At 40.6% G+C, this 20617-nt stretch overlaps 1 protein-coding gene and 1 long non-coding RNA gene across 4 annotated transcripts; one reads left to right on the plus strand and one right to left on the minus strand.

The window, feature by feature from the left end:
• Positions 1 to 37: 37 nt before the first annotated feature.
• Positions 38 to 19731, minus strand: LOC147213666 (uncharacterized). 3 transcript variants are annotated; one of them, XR_015104409.1, is made up of 8 exons: positions 19377 to 19731; positions 18380 to 18546; positions 14295 to 14475; positions 13443 to 13513; positions 7893 to 8152; positions 4733 to 4783; positions 1402 to 1973; positions 38 to 1061 (listed from the first exon to the last, which is right to left on the minus strand). It is a non-coding gene; the product is annotated as an uncharacterized LOC147213666 (long non-coding RNA). The 3 variants fall into 3 exon arrangements; XR_015104410.1 differs by lacking the exon at positions 19377 to 19731 and having other exon boundaries at positions 1402 to 1760; positions 1843 to 1973; positions 18380 to 18638; XR_015104408.1 differs by lacking the exon at positions 19377 to 19731 and having other exon boundaries at positions 40 to 1061; positions 18380 to 18638.
• On the plus strand, positions 6477 to 11660 carry LOC147213667 (cornifelin homolog B-like). Its single transcript, XM_086142132.1, has 4 exons — positions 6477 to 6518; positions 8041 to 8154; positions 9070 to 9224; positions 10416 to 11660. The coding sequence occupies exons 2-4, from the start codon at positions 8049 to 8051 to the stop codon at positions 10539 to 10541; spliced, it is 387 nt and encodes a 128-aa protein (XP_085998258.1). The 5' UTR covers positions 6477 to 6518; positions 8041 to 8048; the 3' UTR covers positions 10542 to 11660.
• Positions 19732 to 20617: the final 886 nt, after the last annotated feature.

The raw sequence follows: 20617 nt of genomic DNA on the forward strand, positions 1-20617 counted from the left end.
ATACATTCTTATAAATTAATGGCATTTTAAAATTCAGTTTTTCAACTCATGAAAGAGTGACGTCATAGGAAAGTAACACTAGACGAGATGAGATGAGAACTTTATTTATCCCAAAGGAAATTGTTGTGCCAGAGTTTCAAGTAAAAACATAACAATAATAGATAATAGTAGAAAGGAGGAAGAATAAGAATTACAATGAAATATAAATTGTCTCAACTGTTAACTGTAACTACAAAGATTATGTTATATTTCAATGTTTATGGAAAAACTATCCATCCACCTCATTTGCACTTACCAAATATTCCTGTCTTAAACATTACATTACATTGCATTTGGCAGATGCTTTTATCCAAAGCCACTTACAATAGAGGACATAGGGACTGCAAATACACTTGCAAATACACGATGCACAGGAAATATACAGAGCAGTAAGCTTGGGTTAGTGAGGTTTTTTTTTTTTTTTGGACAGAGACACACAAACGTAGACACACACACACACACACACACCGCATAGCCTAACTTTCTGCCAACCTGATCTGGGGCATCAACTCATCAAAAACATCAAAAACAATGTTTGTAAATTCTGAATGGTCCCTCTGGTGCTGTTTATCCTTTAGCTTAGTTGAACAGCACTGAGGGTCACGTAGCGGCTCTAGATTTCGGCGATGGCCGGCAGGATGGGGGCCTTGAGGCGTCTGGCCCGCCTGCAGGTGGCGCTGCAGCCGGACGCCCACACCCTGACCACGACCCTCCGGCCGCCATCTGTCTCTTTGGGCGTGTTAGCGAGGACCGCATTAGCTTGGACGTTCTCGGCCGGCGGCTCGACGGCTGCCGCCGCTTCCTCCTGCTCCCCCGGCGGGCCGCTTTGAGAGAACCTCCAGAAGGTCCTCCTCCCGCCGTCCCTCCACCCCCGGCGGAGGAGCCGGGCGGCGGCGAGGAAGGAGTCGCCCCCCTGGCCCTGAACCCCCTCCAGGGGATCTGAGGGGTCAGGGTTTCCACTCGGACCCGGGGTTCCTCGGGTCCCATCAGCCTCCATCTTGGACCTTCAGGCTCCTCCTGCTCTGAGGAAACAAATACCCATCTTTTGTTTTTTTTAGTGTATTTTTTACTATATATTATTTATGACCTTGAATACACCCAGTTGATAATCAATAACTCAAGTGATAAGAATTGATCGGCCATGTGCCCCCCCCCCCGCCCAGGGGGTTCTTGGTGATACCCGGAGAACCCTGGAGGTTCAAACCTCGTTCATCATCTACTGCTAACACTGGGAGGTTCATCCCCCGACAGCTGAAGCTACATGTTTAAAAAAACTACAAACATGGCGGACCGCGAGGGAGGGGGTTCCCCACAATGATTGGTCGATAGGAAAACAGGAAGTGTCCGAGTACTTGTACTCACCCGGTACTCTTGCAGTACTCCTCCCGTTGTCGGTATGAGTACTCCCAGGTGAGTGTGTCGCCACGGAAACACCAGCTTCACCTCCTCATGTCATGGACACACTCCTCTACACCTTCATCCCTTCTTCTTCTCTCTGTCTATCTTCTCGCTTTCCCTTTTCTGGTCTATTTCTTCTCTCTGTCTCTTTCTCCGCCTCCCTCTTTCTTCTCCTGCTCTCCTCCCACCTTCTCTCCACCCGTCCAACTATCTATCTGTCCATCTGTCTGTCCTGGTTGTGGTTCAGGCGGGTTCCTCCAGGTTCTCCGCTTCCACGGTTCACCTGGTTCATCTGCGCTGTGTGTGAAAGTTGAACACACCAACTGTTGGTGCGGATGGAGGTCAAAGATTAGACGGGATGGTTTCGAAACAAATGTCAACAACAGCACGTGCCGAGGGATGAACCTGGAGGCCTCGGTGTTGTGGAGCATCAGGAGAACCTGAGCTGGAGAAGACCTTCTCTTCTGTGCTGTGGGGTCTGGTTGGGGGGGGTTCGGACGTCTCTGGGTCAAAGTTCACGCACACGGGATCGATATCTGGGGCGGGGGGGGGGTTCAGCTGGCGGCAGATCTGGGTCAGAGGTCGGTTGAGCGGCCAGAACGTTCCGGACTTCTCCAGAACACTGACGTTTTCCAGCGTTTATCAGTGTATTTGCAGTGTGTACAAATAATCCTCAGCTGGTTTGTTCGCCCTACATCCAATGCTAATGGTAGCAGCGACGGGACGTTTCTTTGGGTTTTATTTTTACTTCTATCTTTATGTTTCTATTTGAATTATCTTCTATTTTATGCTATTTTAATGACAAAACATACATTTCAATTTTTTTTGGATGAGATTTATTTTAATTTCAATTTATTCTCGCAAAAATAAAAAACATACAAAATATGGATTTGAAATGGAAAATTTTTTATTTTGTTTTTTTAAATTTAAATATTTATTGTTATTTGTATTTTACGTCATTTTATTCAGCATTTATTTTGTTTTATTTAATAACGATTTTTGTAACTTTCCTTTTTGTTTTACTTTAACCTTTTCTTTTCATGTTTCTATATAATTTACTTTCGAATTAATGCTATTTTAATGACAGAATATGTACAATTTTTTGATAAGATTTATTTTAATTTTAATTTATTTTCTCAAAAAAAGCCTAAAACATGGAATTGAAATGAAAAAGTCTTTGAATTCTGCTCGATTTTTTTATTGGAATATTTATTGAAATTTGTATTTTATGTCATTTTATGAGGCATTTATTTTGATATCTAATTGATTTCAATATATGGTATTTCTATTTCTATTTTTATATAAATAAAATAAAAAAACTTTATAAGACATAATCCAATATAATTGATATCGTATTATCTTTGTTTTGTTCAACTTTTTTTGAAAATTCTTTTCATGTTTCTACTTAAAACATTTTCTATTTAAAGCTATTTTAATGACAAAATATATATATATTACATTTTTTGGTATGATTTTTTCAAGTTTATTCTCATAAATAAAACATAAATATGGATTTGAAATGAAAAATATTGTTTTTTTTAATTTGAATATTTATTTTAATTTGAATTTAATGTCATTTTATTCAGCATTTCTTTTGATATATTTGATTTCAATATATTTTTTTCCATTTCTATTTTAATCGAAATAAAATATAACGTTGTCACAAGGCACTATAATACAATAACATTTTCTTTTTGTTTTCTTTTTGTTGTATTTAATTTGTTTTTTTTCTTTTCTTTTGGTGTTATTTTAATTTCTATCTTTTTATGTTTTTATTGAAATTATTTTCTCTTTTCGGCTATCTTACTGACAGAATACAGTGGGGTAAAAAGTATTTATTCAGCTGCTTATTGTCCAAGTTCTCCACTTAAAATGATGTTAGAGGCCTGTCATTTTCATCATAGCTACACTTCAATATGAGAGACAGAATAAAAAATTTAAAAAAAATAATCACATTGTGTGATTTTTAAATAATTTATTTGCCAATGATGGTGGAAAATAAGTATTTGGTCAAGAAGAAACGTTCATCTCAGTACTTTCTTATCTCCTCTCTGTCGGCAATGACAGAGGTCAAACATTTTTCTGGAAGTCTTCAAGGTTTTCTCACACTTGCTGCTTCTTCATCCCGTTCCTCCATGCAGATCTCCTCTGGAGCACTGATGTTTCAGGGCTGTCGCTGGACTCTCGACAGATTTGGAGACCGGCTCGGCCACTCCGGGACCTTGAGAGGCTTCTTAGGAAGACACTCCTTTGTTGGCCTGGAGGTGTGTTTGGGATCATTGTCACGCTGAAAGACGCATCCATGATTCATCTTCAGTGTCCTTGCTGACGGAAGGAGGCTTTCAGTCAGAATGTCACCGTCCACGGCCCCGTTCATTCTTTCTGCAGAAAAACACCCACAAAGCGTGATGTTTCCACAGAAGCTGTGGTGTTATTTGGATTCAACGCAGAATTCTTTCTCCTCCAAACACGACAAGTTGAGTTTTTACCAAAAAGTTGGTTTCATCTGACCATAGGACATTCTCCCAGTCCTCTTCTGGATGATCCAAATGCTCTTAGCGGCCTTCAGACGGGCCTAGACATGTATGCTCATAAGCAGGGGGACCCATCAAGCACGGCAGGATGTGAGTGTTCCTGATGGTAGCTTTTGTTACTTTGGTCCAGGCTCTCTGAAGGTCATTCAGTAGGTCCTCTGCAGGCTTCTGGGATTTTTGCTCAGCGTTCTTGTGATCATGTGACCCCACGGGTGAGATCTTGTGTGGAACCCCAGATGGAGGGAGATTATCAGTGGTCTTGTATGTCTTCCATTGTCTAATAAATGCTCCCACAGTTGATTTCTTCACACAAGCTGCTCACCTATTGCAGATTCAGTCTTCCCAGGCTGGTGCAGGTCTACAATTTGGGTTCTTTTTGGTCCATCAGTTCAAACATGTGGGGGGCAGAGGCGCCTCTTACACAAGAAGCTGCAGGTTTGTGAGAAGCTTGTTTGGAGGCGACCAAATACTTATTTTCCACCATCATTTGTGATCCATCATGTGATTTTCTGTTGTTTTTTTTTTTTTTTGCATTCTGTCTCTCATAGTTGTAGTGCAGCAATGATTGAAATGACAGGCCGCTAACGTCTTTTTAAGTGGGAGAACTTACATGATTGGTTGCTGACTAAATACTTTTTTTACCCCGCTGTATGCAACAATCAAAAAGCCATGTAAAGAGTCAAACTAAAATACTTTCTGTGCATGTGGACACGTACACACAAATATTAAACAAATTTTTCCAACTCAAAGTTCGTTCTTACCGCCTTCGAGTTTTGAAGTCCATTTATACTGAGACTGAGAGTGACGGAAATCTAGAAATAAATGAAACAAAAGAAAAAAAATGAAATAAGTTAGTTAAAAGTTTAAAAATAAAATAATGTGGAAAAATATGAAATGGAAAATCTAAAATAGAAACTAAAATAAGATAGAAAATGATGTTAAATGTCAATAAAAAAATACAAAACAACAAAAAATGAATAAGAGCTAAAATATCATAAAACATGGAATCAAAATAAAAGACAAAACTAAACCTAATGAAATAAAATGGAAATAAATTTAACATATTATTATATATTCACATATATTTAACATATATTTAACACATATAACATTAGTTTCATTTCCATATTTTTATGTATTTTATTTTTGTTTAAAAAATACATTTAAAAGAGAAAATATCAAATAAATAAAAAATGTAAAAAAGAAAATCAAATTGAATAAAACAAAAATAAAAGTGACATAAGATATTCATAATATTGTATTATGTCTTATAAGGTTGTTTTATTTTATTTGCTAAAAAGAAAAAGTTAAAATTAAAAAAAAAGAAAAGAAAAAAATGAAATTATATACAACAAAAATAAAACATTATTGTATCTAATGCCTTATGAAGTAGTTATATCTAATTTCCATTAAAATAGAAATAGACAAAATGTATTTTGAAATTAATTAGATATCAAAATAAATGTCAAATAAAATGACATAAAGTACAAATTTCAATAAATATTTAAATAAAAAAAAAAAAAAAAAAAACAATAAAAAGTTTTTCATTCCAATTCTATATTTTTTTATGTTTTTTTTATTTTATTTAAGAAATCTTGCTTTGTAGGTGAACAAATACTTATTTTCCACCATCATTTGCAAATAAATCATCCAAAAGTCAGACAATGTGATTTTCTGTATTTTCTGTCTCATAGTTGAAGTGCAGCTATGATGAAAATGACAGGATTTTAACGTCATTTTAAGTGGAGAACTTGGACAATAAGTGGCTGAATAAATACTTTTTACCCCATTAAAATAGCATAGAAGAGAAAACTATTTAAATAAAAACATATAAAGATAGAAATTAAAAATAAAACCAAAAGAAAAGAAAATAATCAAATTAAATACAACAAAAAGAAAACAAAAAGAAGATACAATTGTATTGCAATGCCTTATGATAACATTATATTTTATTTCCATTAAAATAGAATTGGAAAAAAATATATTGAAATCCATTATATATCAAAATATATGCTGAATAAAATGACATAAAATACAATAAATATTCCAATTTAAAAAAAACAATAATTTTTTTTCATTTGAAATCCATATTTAATTGTATTTTACATTATATTACATTGCATTTGGCAGACGCTTTTATCCAAAGCGACTTACAATAGATATGATATAGTATTTAATAAATACATACTTATTTTCCCCACTGTATTTGTATAATTTAGTGTTTGCATAGATTTGTTAATATAACATATAAGGAAATATTTTCTTTTTTTCCAGCGTGCATAAAAACCCGGAGCGTCACTCAAACTTGACGTCGCTGCGGTTTTTGAATAATAACCTTTCAAACTTCCTCTCTTCATTCACGTTGGAGAATGAAAAGAATCAAATAAAGAAAGAAACCCCTCCGGCCGGGTTTCACTGGAGAGGTGCGGAGAAGCGACCGGCAGAACCGGTCCGCTGTCGCGGTGGAGTTTAGCCAAAACACACACTTCCTCCCAGAACACACACACTTCCTCCCAGACGCCACTTCAAGACTGCGCTATCAGCAATGTGAGAAACTTTTATCATATATTGGTATACGTATATATTTTCATAAAATCTGTTTATTAATTTGTTCATTAACTGTACCTATTATAACTAATAACTATTATAATTATTCTAGAATTACTCTAATTACATCATTTGTGAGTGTCGAACCGGCAAACGTAAAGAGAGCGAACACAGAATGCGGATAATCTGTTTGTATTGTTAGTGGTTTTTGTTTTTGTTTGAAAAGAAAATCTGGGATTATATGGATTTGAAATGAAAAAAAAAATATTGTAAATAACATTGGATATTTATTATAATTTGTATTTTATGTCATTTTATTGGGGCATTTATTTTGATTTATAATTGATTTCAATATATATTTTTTCTATTTTAATGGAAATGAAATAAATAACTTTATAAGACATAATCCAATATAAGGGATCTTATGTCATTTTATCTTTGTTTTAATTAACTTGATTTTTTTCTTTATTTTTCGTTAATTTATTCTTTTTATGTTTCTATTTAAGATGTTTTCTATTTTATGCTAATTTAATGAAAAAATATACGTACTAAAATTTTGTTGATACAATTATTTTCAATTTATATTCTCAAAAATAAAATACAAACAAATATGGATTTGAAATGAAAAAACTTTTTGCCCTTTTTTAAAATTTGATTATTTATTGAAATGGGTATTTCATGTCATTTTATTTGGCATTTATTTTGACATCTAATTGATTTTAATATATTTCATTTATTTTTCTATTTGAATGGAAATAAAATAAAACTACTTCATAAGGCATTATAATACAATACAATGGATAACTTATGTCATTTCATATTTCTTTTTGTTTGATTTTTTTACTTTTTGGTTAATTTAACTTCTATTTGTTTATGTTTCTATTTAAATTGCTATTTTAATGCGGAATATATAGTTTATAATTTACTGACAAGATTTATCTTAATTTCGATTCATTCTCTAAACAAAAATTAAATACATACAAAATATGGAAATTAAGAAGTTAAATTTGTATCAATTTAATTTAATTTTATTTAGTTTTTTCATTGATCTTGATATATCCTTATCTTGTTTTCATGTTTTACAGATATTTTACCTCTTATTCTTTTTTTATATTTTTTAGTTTTTGATTTACATTTTACATTATTTTCTATTTTATTTCTAGCATATTATTTTCCCATTTAATAGTTTTCCATGTTATTTTATTCTGAAACTAACTTACTTTTTCGATTTTAAGTTTTATTTATTTTATTTTATTTGTGGTTTTCCCTCCCTGGGCTCTCAATTCCCCCAAATTTCCACTGAAATCAAAGAAAAAAAAACACACAAAAAAATGATATAAATTGTGGGACACAAATATGATTTAAAAAATATACCTGAGATGAGATGAATCCAGAGAAGACGTCTGGAGAACCTCCTTCATGGTTCATCTTCTCCCCTCACCTTGAGGTGTTTGATGAAGATCCCAGCAGGAAGAAGCTCCTCAGGCCTTCAGGTGACGTCTCGTATCTCCGTCTCCATCAGATCTCACCATGACGTCCAAGATGACCGTCAAGCAGCCGCAGCCCGCCATGTTCTCCAAGGAGAACGACCAGTGGAGCAGCGGCATCTGCGACTGCTGTGAAGATCTGCCCAACTGTGAGGGACAACAACACTTTACAACATCTCACATTACTAATACATTTCCTGTAGGGTTTCAACATGAACAATTAGATTATTATTATTATTATTATTATCATCATCATCATCGTTATTATTATTATATTCTTATTATTAGTAGTATTATTATTACTATTATCCTTATTATCATTATTACTATTGTCATTATTATTATTATTAATATTATGATAATTAATTATCGTGGCTATTGTAAGTCGCTTTGGATAAAAGCGTCTGCCAAATGCAATGTAATGTAATGTAATTATCATTATATCTGTATTATTATTATCGTTGTTGTTGTTGTTATTATTACTGCATTATTATTATTATTATTATTATTATCATCCACATCATTATTATTGCATTATTATTATCGTTTTTGCTGTTGTTGTTGTAATTACCATTATTTTATCTTTCTTATCTTGAAAGCTATTATCTTTATTATCATTATTATGATTTTCATTATTATTATTATTATTATTGTTCACACAATAATAATAATAATAATTATTATCATTATTATGAATTATGAATCGTGAAATCAATTAAAAATAAAGAAAACAGAAATAGAACAATAAACAGAATGAATCAAAATATGACATTAAATTCAACCAAAATTAAATGACATAAAATAAAACGAAAGAAAACGAGACGAAAAATGTAATTGAATTGAATAAAAAATAATAAAATGTAAAAAAATAAAATAAAATAGGAATGGAAAAATAAACAGAATGAATCCAAACGTGTCATTTGACCAAAACAAAACAAAATAAAACAGAAAGATAAACACAACGAATCAAATATGAAGTCACCGGATCAAATCAAGCTAAAAGCGTGAGAAGAAAGCGAGTTCAGGTCCAACATCTGGGTGACCTGGATCTTCTGGTCCTCCAGGCTGCCTGGCCTTCTGGTGTCTCCCCTGCTTCGCCTGCTGCACCTCCAGGGACTTCGGCCAGTGTCTCTGCCTGCCGCTGCTGGACTTCAGCGGCTGCGTTCCTCCCATCACGCTGGCCATGAGGGTCTCCATGAGGGAGCGCTACGGCATCAAGGTGGGCCTCGATGCTTCTCCATCACAGGAGGGACCTCTGGATCTTCTCTGTCCTCTGAGGGACTTCTCTGGATCTTCTCTGTCCTCTGAAGGACCTCTCTGGATCCTCTTCTTCTTCTGAAGGACCTCTCTGGTTCTCCTCTGTCCTCTCTGGATCTTCTCTGTCCTCTGAAGGACCTCTCTGGTTCTCCTCTGTCCTCTCTGGATCTTCTCTGTCCTCTGAGGGACTTCTCTGGATCTTCTCTGTCCTCTGAGGGACATCTCTGGATCTTCTCTGTCCTCTCTGGATCTTCTCTGTCCTCTCTGGATCTTCTCCTTCTTCAGAGGGACCTCTCTGGATCCTCTCTGTCCTCTGAGGGACCTCTCTGGTTCTTCTCTGTCCTCTCTGGATCTTCTCTGTCCTCTGAGGGACCTCTCTGGATCTTCTCTGTCCTCTGAGGGACCTCTCTGGATCTTCTCTGTCCTCTCTGGGTCTTCTCCTTCTTCTGTGGGACCTCTGGATCTTCACTGTCCTCTGAAGGACCTCTCTGGATCATGTCCTTCTTCTGAAGGACCTCTCTGGATCTTCTCTGTCCTCTCTGGATCTTCTCTGTCCTCTCTGGATCTTCTCTGTCCTCTCTGGATCTTCTCCTTCTTCAGAGGGACCTCTCTGGTTCTTCTCTGTCCTCTCTGGATCTTCTCTGTCTCCTGAAGGCTCTCTCTGGATCTTCTCCTTCACCTGAAGGACCTCTCTGGATCCTCTCCTTCTTATGAGGGACTTCTCTGAATCTTCTCTGTCCTCTCTGGCTCTTCTCCGTCCTCTGAAGGACCTCTCTGGATCTTCTACCCTTCCTCTAAAGACCTCTCTAGATCTTCTCTGTCTTCTGAGGCACCTCTCTGGATCTTCTTCTTCTGAGGGACCACTCTTGATCTTCTCTGTTCTCTGAGGGACCTCTCTGGATCTTCTCCATCCTTTGAGGGACCCCTCTAGATCTTCTACCCTTCCTCTGAAGGACCTCTCTGGATCTTCTTCTTCTTCTGAAGGACCTCTCTTGATCCTCTCGGTCCTCTGAAGGACCTCTCTAGACCTTCTCAATCCTCTGAAGGACCTCTCTGGATCTTCTCCTTCCTCCTGGAGACCTTCCTCGATCTCCTCGTTCCCGTGAGCGTCTTCTCCAGGCGTTGCAGATGATGGTGGTCCTCTGGTCCTCAGGGCTCCATCTGCAGGGACTGCATCTTCTCGTGCTTCTGCATGTCCTGCACCTGGTGCCAGATGTCCAGGGAGATGAAGGCCAGGAACCTGCGGGTGGTCCTGGTCCACTCCAAGAACCGCGCCTGAAGCTGCTCCTGCTGTTCCATGACGATCGATCAGATTTCCGATGAATCGATTCGGGATCGATCGAAGGGCGAAAATAGAAAATAAAAACAAATAAAGAAATAAAATCAAAAGAAAATAATTTAGAAATCAAATCCTTTGGAGGATCAGAAAATTAAATAAATTGGATTAAATTAAATCAGAAGCGGAGAAAATCAATATATTAAACGTGATTAATGAATGATATGAAAAATTGAAATAAATGGAAATAAAAAAAAAAAAAAATTCTGCCGGTTTGAATTAAATCATGTTAAGAGAAAATATAAAATAATATCTAATGAACTAATTTCACTTTATTGAATTTATCAAAATTAAAACCAAAGAAGCTGGATTTATAAATTCAATTGAAAAAAATGATATAAAAAATATCAAGAATATCTTTAATTGGATGATATAACATGAAATTGATAAAAACCGAAAAAACAAAATGATGTGATTTTAAATTAAAATCGATAAAATGAGAATAAACAATAAAATAATGTCACGCTATATTGAATACAATTGAATGGAAGAAATGAAACATAAATAATCAAAAGACATTGAATGAAAACAAATGAATGAAAAGGGATAAAATCAAATGTAACGTCATTGTTCCCTGAATAAAAATACAGTTAGAATCAAATATTTAAATTAAGATAAATTAAATTAAAAGGCGCTTATTGACCTTCCTTTGCACTACCGCTGATGTCCAGCAGGGGGCGACAAACACCGGCAGACAAGTTCTTCACAGTGAAAATAAAATAAAATGAAATAAAATTCAATTAGATTAATGAAGGAATATTTAATGACAACAATATTACATGTTCTTTTATGATGCTATATTTAAATTGTTAATACAAAACTATATAAATTGTCCCTTCCTGTCCACAGGTTTGTCTCAATCACACACATGTATGACCTTATTGATCCTCCAGTTAACATATTGATCTGCTTGAGAGTAAAAATTATTTTACAAAAAAACCTTTAATAAACTCTTAACAAACAATTCCTTTCTATCCGTTGCCGTGGAAATAAAATTGTGGGGACTTTTAGAATAAAAGCACTGATTGATCATCAATGAATTGTTTTCCATCGATCAAATTATTTGCAGGGGAGAAAAAAAAAAAGAATAATTAACATCGGATTAATAATTGACGTAAAAGATCGGCGGATAATCCTGACACAGCGCCCCCTAGTGGCCGGGAGGAGGAAGATGATTAACGCGCTTTAAAATAAGAACACGTGTGTGTCGGCGAGGGAAGGGTTAACCGCCGTAGGGGTTGTTGTTTCTCCTTTTTTTTTGTTTTAATGGGATTATAACGACAGTTATGGTTTGCGAGAATTGATGTGGGTGACGTTTACGAGGTGTGAGTGAGGGGGCGGAGCCCCGGACGCTCGTAAAGCAAGCAGGAATGTTAATTGGTGGAGGCCCCGGCGCCGCCCTCCTCGCCGTGCGCGCTCACACGGGGGCTTCTGTTGGGCCCGTTAAAGGCCCCACAACTGATTTAGAATCTGTGACTTTAACCCCGCGCCCCCCCCTCCACACACACACACACACACACACACACACACTGCACACACACATGCATCCCCTCCCATTATTTCTCCTTGGGTTTTCCTCTCCTGAAGAAAATGGAGCTCTTTGCTCCCCTCATTTCCTCTCAGGGGGGTTCGAGCTTAATCAGGTGGTTGTTGCCGACCCCCCCCGACCCCCCCACGACCCCTTGACCCCGCCCGGGGGGGCGGTCCAATCACAACGCCCCTTTTTTTAAATTTTTTTTAATTTTTATTTGGACTCGGCCACACCGGCTGCTTCACCTCCAGCCGGAAGATGCGGGAGAACCCCGAAATTATTATTATTTTTTTTTTTTTACAGGTGAAGATTTTAGAAAGTGTTAAAAAAAAAAAAAAGTGGGAAAAACATTGCAAATTAAAAAATAATTTAAATAAAAATGTTGTAAAATACATAGAATTCAAAAGCGTTTATTCCGGCGGCTTCACAAGAAAAACAAAACTACTTATCGACGCCCCGCTTCAATAGGCCGCCATTTTTGTAGTTCTTTACAAGCCATATGCATTAAACACGATCGGCATTTAAATGTTTCCGAACTACAAACGTCAGACACGGCAAAACGCTTCGGGGTCGGCGTGGACGGGACGGACGCCACTTTCAGGAAACGAACGCAGAACGGACGAGACCATGATTGTAATCCAGGAATGGAGCGCCGGGCGATGGATTTGAGGCTCGGGGGGGAAAGGGAGGAGGTGGAGGTGGAAGAAGGTGCTGGAAGGTTGGAGGTGGAAGAAGGTGGAGGAGGTGGAGGTGTTGGAAAGGTGGAGGCCTCGTCTATCTGCCCTCCTTCACTTCCAGGGGAAGTGTTCCTTTTAGGAGACAACGTTGGAGTTGCCCGTGGAAAGGGAGGGGAGGGGGGGCAGATAACGGGCCCGGGGTTAACACCAGGGGGGCGGGGCTTCAGGAGCTGTGTGTGTGTGTGTGTGTGTGTGTGTGTGTGTGTGTGTGTGACACACGCTATCAGAGGACGGGCCTCTGAGCAAACAAACAGCTCCGACCTCTGAAAACAACGGCAGCAGGGAGCGACTGATAGCAGGAGACGGATAGGTGTGTGTGTGTGTGTGTGTGTGTGTGTGTGTGTGTGTGTGTGTGTGTGTGTGTGTGTGTGTGTGTGCAGGGGAGGCAGAGGGCCCGGGGCAAAGGGGCATGCAGGGCAAGAATTATCTGACCCCCTCCTGATCTCAGTACCTTAATGCCTATTAAGATCGGAAGGGAGTGTGTGTGTGTGTGTGTGTGTGTGTGTGTGTGTGTGTGTGTTTGCGTGTGTGTGTGTGTAAGAACATGCCAGTGATAGAAGGTTATAGAAGGTAAACCTTTGAAATGCCAGTCTCGTCCAGAGAGGAGGTGAGGAACCAACCAAAGATCTCCATCTCCATGTTCTCGCCTTTTGTGGACAGAAGACCAGAAACAAGGATGTCAGTTAAATTGAAATAAATTATAATAAATAAAAATAAATATAAAGAAAAAAATGAAAAATATGAAAATGTTTATTTTATTTATCATGACCCATAATAATAATAATAATAATAATAAATATAATTATAATAATAATGATCGGAGTTCTTCTACTGGTGCGGGTTTTAGTTTTGGACTCTTGCGGTTGTCAATCAGATTGTGTGTGTGTGTGTGTGTGTGTGTGTGTGTGTGTGTGTGTGTGTGTTTGCAGGGAGGGTGTTTGTGTATAAGTGTGTGCGCAAGTATACATGCGTGTGTGTGTGTGTGTTTGTGTGCATGCGCATAAGTGTATGTATCTATTTTTATACATGTGCACAAATGTGGGCTGAAGAATTATTGATTACTAATATTTGATCACTAACATATTTGATCAATACGAATTGTTCTTATTCATATATATTGATTGTGACCTGGTGCTGATGATTGATTTTTTTTATCAATGATTTAAAATGATATTTTGGTTTGATCATTCATACTATCTTCCCCTAACATTATAATCAATATAATTCTTGCAACATTTTCGGCCAATTTGAAGATTCTTATGTATTTACTTTCATGTATTGATTTATTTTTAATTTATTTTGATTTATTTTATTTATCAATCTACCAATTAAAGTCAAACCGAATATAAAAAGTCTGCTCACATTGTAATTAAATATTTATAGGTGATTATTATTATGTGATAATCATCATCTAATACTGGTAATGACCTGTTCGCGATCAAATATTAGTAATCAATAATTCTTCAGCCCCCTGCTGTGTCCACTAGGGGTCAGCGGTGCAGAGAAGGTGGAGGAGGTCCACCAGCACCTCCACCTTTGGGAAACCAAACATCAGGAGGCCTCGGGTCGCGTCTCCGTTGCACCGCGAGCAGAAAAAGATCCGTCCGTTCTGGAAATAGAAAACACATTTCTGGGGTTCGAGAGGAAAAACAAAAAGAAAAATAGCGAGAAACGGGACCGAGTTGTCACGGTAACCGCGGCAACGCAGCGCCGTGTTTTGATGTGAAACCGGGGCCGACGGGCCGGTCAGGAAACATCTGGAAGGTCGCGTCGCCTCGAGGCCGCATTCCTCCACGGTGACATCGGAGCCCCGATCGGCCAATCAGCATCCAGAATGAATGCTGCAGGAAAAAAAATAAAACAATCGCTTCGATTGATTTTTTTTTATTGACTTATTGGGTAATTTAGTTTTTAGATTATTTTGATCATTTCTGGGTGATTTTTAGGGATTTTTTTCCTGGTTTTGTTTTTCTGTTTTTATTGATTCCAAAAGATATTATTATTATTATAATTTTTTTTTGTGATCCCGACACGCTTCCTGGAGGAACCTGGAGGTTCTCCAGGCCTTCACGGTCTCGTCGCGTCCCGTCTACCAATAAGCATCCAGAAGGATTGTTAAAGGAAAAACATTTAAATTAAACTTCCATTGAATTTTAAATTAAATTCTTAATAATTATTCAGTTCTTTTTAATGCTAATTTTAACCTTTTTTTTGATGATTTTCGGGTAATTTTCAGTGAATTTTGCCAGATTTATTTAGTTTTTTTTTTCTGATATTTCTTTAAACTGATTTGGAGAAATGTTTGAAAAACCCTTTCAATTAAATTCTTAACATTTATTTTATTCTTTTTAATGCTCCTTTTTAACCTTTTTGTGATGATTTCTGGAGTATTTTCAGTGAATTTCACCATTTATTTTTTAAATAATTTTTTCTTATATTCTTATATCTGATTCTAAGAAACATTTTAAATACGTTTAATTCAATTCCTATATTTATTCCATTCCCTTTTATGCTATTTTTTACACTTTTTTTTGATGATTTCTGGAGAATTTTCTGTGAATTTTGCTGGATTATTTTTTTTCCTGATATTTCTTCAAATTGTTTCTAAATAACTTACCAGATTTAGTCATTTTTTAAATTTTTTTTTAAATTAATTTACTTTCTAAAAGTGGAGCGATCCTTGGAGAACAGCAGGACGCCGGGCAGAGCAGAAGCTAAAGGTGTTAGCCGCCGCCGCCGCCGCCGCCCGATCACCTCGATAAACGTCTTAATCAAGAAAATAAACTAAATGACGACAAGAACGCTAGAAAAACCATAAAAACTACAGATCCATTTTCAACACGTAGATGTTGCCACGACAACAACACATGTGAAACTCCCCATTTCCTGTTGTGACGTCATCCGCCCTCCCAGCCAATCACAGCCCAGCACCAATTAGACATCACAATGGATGTTTTTTTTTTTTCCACCCTCCCAGATGGCATCTGGTCCTGACTGACCCGCAACACCACTAACTACCTTGACCCGACCCCCCCGACCCCCCCGAACCCCCACTTTACCCCCTTCAACCTAGACTCGCTGTCACCATGGTGATGGGTAGACTAAACACCACAATACTCACCAGATCCACGCTCCCATTGGACGGCTGGGAACATTAGGACGGTGCAAAAGGAAACAAAACCCCGTGACCCCACACACACACACACACACACACATGCACACGCGCACGTGCACGCTGAGGCCTATATTCTTAACATTCTTCGGGCCGTAAACAAACGGGCCGTGCCGATGCATCACCGTCGGCAGACAGACGGATCCCGAGGCTGGGAATGTTTACACGGCGCCGCCGGCCTCCGCGGCGCCTCGCCGCTCGCTACTTGCCCCTCGGCGCCGCCCGCCTCGTGTCAAGCGCCGTTTCGGTCCGGCGCCGCCGGCGAGAGCTTCAGGAGGACCTTCTGATCGTCTCGGCCGGTTCTGGTCCTGCTGGGCCCGCATCCCGCGCCGGCCACCGGCTCGCTAGCCTAGCGCGCACGCTAGCTCGGCATACACTGATGTGTTAGCATTAGCGTGTGTCGCGCTCGCTAACAGTGGCGTGATTTCGTTTTACCTGCCCAAAATGGCCGCCGTCCAGCACGCCCAGCTACCAGAGCGGCTTCACCCCAAACATGCTAGGCTAACTAGCATTTTTTCCCATAAAAAGAACCGTAGCGTCGACTAGCGGAACCCGGGAGATATGAGCACTTCCTGTGGGTGCACACACACACACACACACACACACACACACGGGAAAGGCCTCCATCCGTCAAACCCCGCGGCCGATGAACCTCCATCGTCTCCAGCGTTGATAACAAGCCTCTTAAGGCTAATCAGGCTCAAAGGAGGGATGGAAGGAGGGAGGAGAAACGAGGAGACCTCTGGAGGACGCGGTGATGTTTTCTCCTGAAACCCCCTCTTTACCCTCTTCATTTTCAATTTTCCCTTATCTTGGTCTCTCCGCAGGGGGAGGCGGGCGGAGGGGCTAATGGCCGGGTGGAGGAGGAGGAGGTGGAGGAGGTGGAGGAGCTTCTCTCCCTCCGGAGAGAAACCTTCTTGATGAATCATCTCAGGTCACACGACTTCCATGTCCACCCCCTCGCTGGAGAAGAACTGCAGGGACCCGCTGAGGTCTGACCTCCTCTGAGGAGAAGAACTCAAGCCACGGGGTGGAGATGGAAGCTTGGGTTCTCCAGGCTTCCATCTCCATCTCCATCTCCATCTCCATCTCCGTTCCACAGCCAGAGAAACAGACAGCGTGAATGTGTCTCGGTATGATTGACAGCCGACCTGTCCGGGTTAAGCCCCGCCCCTCGCCCCAGCGTCTGCGCTGATTGGCTCCTCCTCCTTCTCCTCGTCTCTCACACACACACACACACACACACACACACACACACACACACAGAATTGTTATTGTTTTCTGCAGTATTTGTGTTAATTGTAGTATTTGTGGTGGTAGCAGCTGCAGTATTAGTATAAGTAGTATTAGTATTAGCAGTAGTAGTGGAATTAGTAGTAGTATTAGTAATATTAGTAGTATTAGTATTAGTGGAAGTGGTATTGGTAGTATTGGTAGTAGTGGTGATCTTAATAATATTAGTCATGGTGGTATTAGTATTGTGGTATTATTATTAATACTAGTGGTATTGGCAGTATTAGCGTTGGTAGTATTGGTAGTAGTAATATTGGTATTTGATTAGTATTGTAGCAGTAGTATTAGAAGTAGTAGTTTGGTATTGGTAGTATTAGTATTGGTAATGGTAGTGTTAGAAGTACTAGAATTGATATTGGTGGTAGTAGTATTACAAGTAGTAGTATTAATATTGTTGGTAGTAGTATTAGAAGTAGTAGTATTAATATTGGTGGTAGTAGTATTAGTAGTAGTAGTATTAGTATTGGTAATAGTAGTATTAGAAGTATATGTTCATTTACACAAAGAGGTGAAAAGGTCGGTGTCAAAAAGAGCAGCATGAGTGTGTGTTGAAAACACTCTCTCACACACACACACACACACACACACACACACACACACACACACACACACACACACACACACAAACACACACACACACACACAGGATCTCCAACGTCACTCCAGCGGTGAAGATAAGACCGAGGCAGCTGTCAGTGGACGCCACGTCTGACACCCTTCACTCTGACACACACACACACACACACACACACACACACACACACACACACACACACACACACACACACACACACACACACACAGATTACAGTATGCCTCCATCTGATAGGGAGCCACTCAAAGCACCATAATCTGATTGGAGGACGTCTGGACTTCATTACTCCTCACACAACAAGAACGTTTGTTCCAGCGGCTGCAACGCCTGCAGCTTCTAGCAGGTAGAAGATCCAGATGCTCCTCTGCATCTTCAACATCAACATCATCTTCATCATATTCAGTCTCACCTTCAACTTTACCCTCAACATCTCCTTCATCATCCCTATCTTACCTTCGTCTCCATCTTCCTGAGATGATGCCTTCAAGCGGAGGTGTCACCATGGAGATGATGGACAGGTCATGTGATATCAAAACCTGGTCCCTCAGAACTTCCATTCTACCAGGTTCCCGGTTCCTCTCCTGATGTTCTCCGGAGAACCGGACCTCCTCTCTGGCTTCCTGCAGATATAAAATGAAAATGTTCACACAAGAACCACCAGAAGTTCCTCCACAGGATGTGCTTGTTGGGAAGCAGGAGCCTGAAGACCAGGAGGTTCTCCAGCGTTCATCCAGCCAGAGGAGGTCGGACACTAGCAGACGAGCCTAGCGTGCTAGCTAGCCTAGCGGAGATGCAAGAGGAGTGTTTAGCATTCAGGAGCATGTGCCTGGGAGCGGAAAGTATTGTTAGCATTAGCATGTCACGCGCCTGCTAACAGTGTTTTGTTTTGGGCTTTTGTTTTTACTCGCCCAAAATGGCCGACGTCCAGCCCGCCTGCTTAACAAAAGGGTTCAGACCGAACATGCTAGGCTAACTAGCATTTCCGACATCCTCGGTCGGAGATGGTCGGATTTTATTTTCCGAAATAAATGGAGACCTGGAGACGAGGAGCATGAGGAGAAGGTTCTCCAGGAGAGGAACAGCGTTCATCCTGCCAGAGGAGGTCCGCCACTAGCATACTAGCTTGGCGTGCCTGCTAGCCTAGCATGCATGCTAGCGTGGTGTAAACCGGTTGCACGAGACCACCGGGGATGTTTTTACGAAGCAGCCGGCGGTGCGTTCAGGAACATGTGCCTGGGAGATAATCTGGTGGAATGTAGCATTAGCATTAGCATGTGTTGCGCTCGCTAACAGTGCAGTGATTCACTTTCATCTTTTTCTTTTACTTTTACTCGCCCAAAATGGCCGACGTCAAGCCCACCTGGCTGACAACACGAATTCAGACCGAACATGCTAGGCTAACTAGCACCGGTTGGATTTTTTTTCCCGTAGTGAACCGCGGCCAGCGTACCTGAAGACGAGGAGGATGAGGGGGAAGGTTCTCCAGGAGAGGAACCCATGACCAAAAAGAAGAAGATGTTGAAGGTTCTCTGAGACCTCCAACATCAACCCCTGGTGATCTAGACAGCAGGAACGTGGAGGAAGGAGGAGGAGAAACCTGGGATCTCCTTCCAGCCTTTTTACCGTAAATAATCACAAGCTGTTAAAAAAGTAGCGTGATGGCGTGCAGATTCGTCGCCGCCGCACGGCTCTCCCGCCGCCGACCTCCTGACCCCGGCAGCCGGCGAGCGCCCGTCACGTCACACCGCCGCTGACGGCGGCGTGAAATCCTCCAGAAGTCGGTGGTGGAGACATTCTTCTTCTGGGCTTCACCTGGCGCTGGGAAAGTAAATGTTTAAGCTAGCGGCGATAAACAGCGCTAAATCATTAGCGGCGGCGAGCGAGCGCACCTTATGGGGAGAAGGGGGGGGGTTGGGGGAGGGGCTAGCGGTTAGCGGTTAGCATCGGAGAGAGAAAAGCGTCGTGTGGGAAAAACGCTATCTGGGCGCGTTGAGCCGCTGCTCGCCGCCGCCATCGCCGCCAAACCCAAACAAATCATTACTGTAATCTGGTGAGGCCGCGTTCCAGCGGAACGGACGCGCAGCTCAGATAAAGCCGGCCGGTCGCCAAGGGAGACGAAGAGGGGGGGAGGGTTCGTGTCGGCCAATCAGGTTGAAGACGGTGGCGGGTCGCGGCGTCGACCGCCAGAACTTTGGACGGCGACCAAATAAGACAAAGAGGACGGCGCTGCTTTTCCTCAGCTATCCGTGAAGGCAGCACGCCGCGGAGGGAAAGAGAACGCCATTTCTTTGTTTCACGGCGTTACGTGGGAACGTCCGTCGTCGTCGGACGGTAGGAAGCGAGGTCACCCCCGCCGTGACCTTTGACCCTCACGTGTCGTAGGGAGGACATGTTAGCTTGGAGAGCGTGGGGGCGGGGCCACCAGTACAGCTGTCCGTCATGGCCGTCGCCACGGCAACTGGGGATCCGGCGTGGAAGGTGGATTGTTGTGTTTGAAAACTGGACGTGTGTGTGTGTGTGTGTGAGAGAGACGCCCAGGTGGGCGGGGCCTACCTGTGGGGGCGGGGCTACACCTGTCAATCACACCTCATGGAAAGAAGCTATGTTTTATTTGGCGTCTCGAACCGGCAGTGCAACCCTCCATCTGACCCCCCCCTACACCCCCCACCCCACTGCTGCCCCTTCAACCTC

Source organism: Fistularia commersonii, chromosome 35 (genome assembly GCF_037954325.1).
Source record: "Fistularia commersonii isolate RoL2024-O1a breed Wild chromosome 35, RoL_Fcom_v1.0, whole genome shotgun sequence".
In the NCBI taxonomy this organism is placed as follows: Eukaryota; Metazoa; Chordata; class Actinopteri; order Syngnathiformes; family Fistulariidae; genus Fistularia; species Fistularia commersonii.

Bases quoted from the DNA above. Each gene is read 5' to 3' on its own strand.
- LOC147213667 (XM_086142132.1), top strand. From the start codon at position 8,049: ATGACGTCCAAGATGACCGTCAAGCAGCCGCAGCCCGCCATGTTCTCC. The intron at 8,155-9,069 runs GTGAGGGACAAC...CTGGTCCTCCAG, and splicing joins CTGTGAAGATCTGCCCAACT to GCTGCCTGGCCTTCTGGTGT. The intron at 9,225-10,415 runs GTGGGCCTCGAT...TCTGGTCCTCAG, and splicing joins GGGAGCGCTACGGCATCAAG to GGCTCCATCTGCAGGGACTG.